The 5,687-nt window shown below is 38.4% G+C and overlaps 2 protein-coding genes across 2 annotated transcripts; both read right to left on the bottom strand.

The window, feature by feature from the left end:
* Positions 1–740, bottom strand: LOC114554935 (enhancer of split mbeta protein-like). The gene is made up of 2 exons (XM_028577044.1): positions 603–740; positions 1–489 (listed from the first exon to the last, which is right to left on the bottom strand). The coding sequence occupies exons 1-2, from the start codon at positions 723–725 to the stop codon at positions 157–159; spliced, it is 456 nt and encodes a 151-aa protein (XP_028432845.1). The 5' UTR covers positions 726–740; the 3' UTR covers positions 1–156.
* Positions 741–3,937: 3,197 nt separating this feature from the next.
* LOC114554771 (transcription factor HES-5) lies at positions 3,938–4,713 on the bottom strand. Its single transcript, XM_028576794.1, has 2 exons — positions 4,595–4,713; positions 3,938–4,482 (listed from the first exon to the last, which is right to left on the bottom strand). Exons 1-2 carry the CDS (start codon positions 4,655–4,657, stop codon positions 4,060–4,062), a joined length of 486 nt encoding a protein of 161 aa, XP_028432595.1. The 5' UTR covers positions 4,658–4,713; the 3' UTR covers positions 3,938–4,059.
* Positions 4,714–5,687: the final 974 nt, after the last annotated feature.

Genomic DNA, 5,687 nt, shown 5'->3' with positions numbered 1-5,687 from the left:
GGAAATGTCATCTTACAGAAAGAAAACTAACACAAACTACAACCTTCTGTACAATCAGAAGAACAAGTCCATAACATTTCAAAGACTTGAGTCCAGTAATCTTTGACCAATATGGTCATCTCAGTTTGTCTGGTAGTAACTCCAGTCTGTAGGTGTCTACCACGGCCTCCAGACGGCGCTGTTGACTGGACTCTTCTCTTTGGTGATGCTGGTCTGGACTGTGGAGCTCAGAAGAGAGAAGTCAGCCTCTCTCAGGTTGTTATCAGAGGAAGACTGCAGCTTGTTGATGTGGTTCAGCAGTCTTCTCTGCTGTTGATTCTTCTGCTGCAGCCGTCTCAGGACACAAACTGTCATCTCCAGGATGTCTGCTTTCTCCAGCTTGGAGTCTGGCTGCTGTTTGAGGAACTCTGGACTCAGGAGAGACTTGAGCTGCTCAATGCTGCTGTTGATTCGCTCTCTGCGTAACTTCTCCACCAGAGGCTTTCTGAGCTGCAGGAAGAAGAATAAAGTCATTAATAAACTTATTCTAGAGTGAAGTGTTATCATGAACAAAGACAATGTCTCCATGACAATAGTTAAGTCTTCTTGAATCTTCAAATTACCTTGTGGGTCAGAGTCAGATGCTCCGAAGAATTGGTCATTGCTGCAGTGATTGTAGGTGCCATGTCTGGATCTCTGTGCTGTAGAGGTCTCTGTAGAGAGAATCTGATCTCTGCTGGCTTCATCCCTCCTATTTATAGTCCCACATCTCCATATGAATGTGTGGGTCTTGGTCTGGCTGGAGTTTCTCACAGTCTCAGCCAATCAGAGAGCTTGGTGACACAATTACGATGCCACACTCCGAATGGTTTTATTGATGTGAGGACAATGGTTAGATCTCTGGGGAACAGGTGGCGGACTGAGGGGGGGGGAGTGATGGAGAGAGACTCACTGAGCTCTGTGTTTCATAATTTTATTTTTTTCAGGTATTAAAAATAGTGGGATGCCTATAATGTTTTTAAAAACCTGAGAACAACGATCAGTTTGCTGTTGAGATGTTTCACATTCTTCTGACTTGTGTCTTGTAGTCAGTGTGGGTAGAAAGTTGGTCTCAGTTTCCCACACTGACTACTTGAATGCTCTGGTCAATGACCAACAAAAGGACTCTGAATGTAGCTTCTCTGACAGATGCTGGCTGTGTGTTGTAGTAGAAACAGAGCCTGACATCATCAGCCTTCTGGAGGGAAAGAACACCATTGGCTGGCTCTGACAGTCTGTAAAATTTGAAATGTTGGTGAACAATCTATCATAAAGTATCACCAACATGATTTATCCTCTCATATTTTCAGTTTCCAATCATTGTGGTACATTGTGAACCTCCAGTAATAATTACTGACCATTAACTGGATCAAAACTTCAGCTCTCATGATGGTGGGAGGTTTTCTGGGGGGGCAGCTGTTTCCTGAAGTGTGCCAAATCCCTTTGGAGAATTACTCTGCTGCTGGTGGGATGGATGTCATTCACAGTTAACCCTTTCCCCCAGCGCTTTCCCACACTCCGTCTATTAGCAGTAAAGAGGATTGTGCCCCTCTACAAATGGATCTTTTCGGACCCTGTGCACAAGCAGCGTGTGCCATCCAGGGAAAAGGATGAGGCCCCCTTTAAAAAATAAATAAATAAATAGACCCATTTAAGTGAATAGTTGGTACATAACAATAAATAAAAGTAGAGAGAGAAGGCATTTCATGAAGAAATTGCGGTGTGAATGCTGGATGTTGAAAAACTAAACAGTGATTTGCCTGAAACATATGAAAGATATGAGAAAGATGAATTAATGGTAGAATGTCCCAAATGTCCAGACTGGTTTATTTTTTGAATACAGTTCCTGAGTTGGAAAAGGTTGTGGATTACTTAGTTATTCCCCCATTGTTTCCATTATTACTAACCCTTCAAACTAAGTTAAATATTTCACTGAAGTAGTAATGGGATTTAAAAGTTGAATAATACAGAATATATTAAATATTTGGAACATTTGAAAGTTTGAATGGGGTTTTGAGCTGAAAGTTTGAATGAGTGGACAGAGTTTAAAATGCTGCACGGTTGTAAAATGGGTCAATTCTGAACATTTCATCTATTTATTTGAACGGAGAACATTTCTTGGAAAGTAACATGAATATTTCAGAAAGTATTTAAGATACAAACACTAAAAGTAACAGCAGGCATGACAATTATAAGTAAAAAAAATGTGGAACTATTCAAGTTGCAAAAAAAAGGGAATAACAATAAAGAGCAGTAAGAACAGGTTTTGAATGCTTCCAGGTTTCACACCAATTAACCACATTCTTCAATACTTACATAGAGTAACTGACAGAAACTATTTCAAACAGGATGATACAAATATGGGTTCTCAGTAGATGAAATAACAACTTTATAAAAATGTGTTCTTGCTGATGTAATATCTGAGGAACATTTACAATCAGAGGAATAGTATAAAACAAGTTCTAATTTGAGGAGTCAGAGTCTCTTTTAATCTCTGTCCCTTGAGGGCAAAGGTCTGGATCTATTGTCCCACAGGGCTCTGTGAGTGAGTCTCCTCTGGTTTCCCACACTCTGTCCTTTCACTGCTTTCACTGGAGGAATAATAGAAGAGTGTCTTATTATGCATCACTTTACAATGTCTGACCTCTTTAAAAAGGAAAATGGTTAACTTCAAACTTTTTACTATTTTACCTGAAACTTAGTTATACGGAAATAATGGTCCAGCAAAATGTCTTTGAAATGTAAATTTTCTCATTTGGTTTGACTTGGCTTACTTCATATACATAGAGTGACATAATTTGATAATATTTCCTAATCAGAAATCTTAATTAATGCACATTCCCATGCTTAGCTTAGTTTTACGCAACGGATATGTTATGGATAAACAATTACAGTGTGTTCTGAATTGTGTCTTGATTTGTCAGTCAAATAGGAACGATGATGGAGACTATCAATGTAGTGATAATAAAAATCAAAGACTTTGAGAACACAACATTTTCAGGTGGCAGTATTTGTTTATTCAACAAGGAACAATGAGCCACAAAGTATGAAAGCTCCAACTAGAGGTGATGATACATCAGAACAACAACTTGTAGATTTCTACAAGACCCACTGTACTCTGAGAGAGTAAAGGAACAACTGTCTTTATAAAAGACAACAATTTACAATATTTGAGGACACAGTTCTCAGTTTTTTCTTTTTTTCCCAAATTGTTCAACACATTTTCACTTAGTGAACAAAAGACAAAATTAGTAAAATCTGACCTTACAACAGGTCACATTGTTCTTAGTAACCTCTGAATACAATGACATTTTAAACAATAACATTGTCACTGGAAAACTGTGACAGTGTGACATTAAAGAAACCTTTTACAGTAAAAGGATAAACATTGTGATCTTAAAACAGATCATTTTTCAATAATCACAAAGTGAGGGAAAGCCCATTATGATTAAATGTCCATAAAAAGGACAAATCAGATTTTTTTTTTAAATCCTCAATACCAAACGAGGTAATAAAACTCCATCTGCCAACACATGACATGGAAGGAGTCCTAAAAGTATCACAGGGAAATTGTGACATTAAGCAAACCTTTTAGAAAAAAACATTTGGATTAAACAACAGATCAGTTTTGAGTAATCGGAGAGATTAAAGTGAGGTAAGTCCATGTTGACAATATGTCCATAAAAAGGACAGTTAAAGTTTCTGATCAAAATGATCAATAACAATCAAAAGATAACAGACGTTACCATAGCTTATAGCACCAATACATGAAGTACAGTGAAGTATAATAATAATTGCTGATCCAATCATATTTGCTTCATGCAACATGCATGACCAGATCTTCTCTTTCTTAAGTTGAAAGATATTGGTGATGTCATTTCCTCAGGAAATGACATCTTACAGAAAGAAAACTAACACAAACTACAACCTTCTGTACAATCAGAAGAACAAGTCCATAACATTTCAAAGACTTGAGTCCAGTAATCTTTGACCAATATGGTCATCTCAGTTTGTCTGGTAGTAACTCCAGTCTGTAGGTGTCTACCACGGCCTCCAGACGGCGCTGTTGACTGGACTCTTCTCTTTGGTGATGCTGGTCTGGACTGTGGAGCTCAGAAGAGAGAAGTCAGCCTCTCTCAGGTTGTTATCAGAGGAAGACTGCAGCTTGTTGATGTGGTTCAGCAGTCTTCTCTGGGACTGGGTCTTCACCTGCTCTTTGGACAGGAAGTGTGTCACCTCTTGGACACATCTGGAATAGCCCTGACCGACAGCTGCTGAGTCCACATGTTGATTCTGCTGCTGCAGCCGTCTCAGGACACAAACTGTCATCTCCAGGATGTCTGCTTTCTCCAGCTTGGAGTCTGGCTGCTGTTTGAGGAACTCTGGACTCAGGAGAGACTTGAGCTGCTCAATGCTGCTGTTTATTCGCTCTCTGCGTAACTTCTCCACCAGAGGCTTTCTGAGCTGCAAGAAGAAGAATAAAGTCATTAATAAACTTATTCTGGAGTGAAGTGTTATCATGAACAAAGACAATGTCTCATGACAATATTTAAATATTCTTGAAACTTCAATTTACTTTGTGGGTCAGAGTCAGATGCTCCTGAGAATTGGTCATTGCTGCAGTGATTGTAGGTGCCATGTCTGGATCTCTGTGCTGTAGAGGTCTCTGTAGAGAGAATCTGATCTCTGCTGGCTTCATCCCTCCTATTTATAGTCCCACATCTCCATATGAATGTGTGGGTCTTGGTCTGGCTGGAGTTTCTCATGTTTTTTTAGCCAATCACATGGAATGCTGAGCTGCCATATGCTTGGTGGTCATATTGTCATATTAGAAGGAGACCATAGTTAGATCTCAGAGGAACAGATGTAGGACAGTATCAATGACTTTAACACATCACATGTGTTGTGGACCACAGATTATATTGACAATCAAAGTGTAAAACTCACTTATATCCTGTAGGGTAAAAAATATAAAAAATATTGAATGACTTGCATGGAACTAAATAAAAAAATCACTGGAAAATGCATTTGTCAGTAGCATGTTACTGTAGGCTACAATTCTTGGAGTTAATTAAAAGTGTAACGGCAGCATGCTGGCTTTTAAACACTGAAATATTTACATGAAAATGTTTTGATCCCAGTTGGATTATTGTCAGGTCAAAATGTTTTTAATGTAAATGGTCCTCAGCATGTATCCCAAAAGCCTGGTTCTATGGTGACATTGCTGATACACATCTCAAAACAGTGAACAATTCAATAAATACACAATGGACTCTTTATTTTAACAAAAAAACATCAATCCTAAAGTCACAAATATAAAAACTATCCGAAATAGTTGTATGTCACGAGACTATGGATAAGATGGTATGCTCAAAATATATCTAAATTTACTGAATGAAAATTGTATTTTATAGTTTTTAGTGACAACCTTTTGGTGTCAAAGATTGAATTAACTTCATGCCATGTCGCCACTATTATGTAACAGTCATTCTGAAAGAAATGAGCAGGTTTTCATTTCTATACCACAGCATTCCTTCTTAACGCCTGTCTCTTCAGCACCTTTCCCTGGTTTCCCACACTTTGTCTTTTCACAGCTTTTACTGAAGGATCAATACAAGTGTGTCTCATTGTGTTAGGCAAAGTATGCGGCCTCTTGGAAAAATAAATGT

Source organism: Perca flavescens, chromosome 4 (genome assembly GCF_004354835.1).
Source record: "Perca flavescens isolate YP-PL-M2 chromosome 4, PFLA_1.0, whole genome shotgun sequence".
Taxonomy (NCBI): Eukaryota; Metazoa; Chordata; class Actinopteri; order Perciformes; family Percidae; genus Perca; species Perca flavescens.
Note: the sequence above shows the minus strand (reverse complement) of the source record. Positions and strands in the feature narration are given on the sequence as shown.

What these genes read in the sequence shown, in the direction of transcription:
- LOC114554935 (XM_028577044.1), bottom strand. Translation starts at nt 725, where the DNA reads ATGAAGCCAGCAGAGATCAGATTCTCTCTACAGAGACCTCTACAGCAC. An exon ending in ATCTGACTCTGACCCACAAG is followed by an intron (nt 490 to 602) that starts GTAATTTGAAGA and finishes TTCTTCCTGCAG; the next exon opens with CTCAGAAAGCCTCTGGTGGA.
- LOC114554771 (XM_028576794.1), bottom strand. Translation starts at nt 4,657, where the DNA reads ATGGCACCTACAATCACTGCAGCAATGACCAATTCTCAGGAGCATCTG. An exon ending in ATCTGACTCTGACCCACAAA is followed by an intron (nt 4,483 to 4,594) that starts GTAAATTGAAGT and finishes TTCTTCTTGCAG; the next exon opens with CTCAGAAAGCCTCTGGTGGA.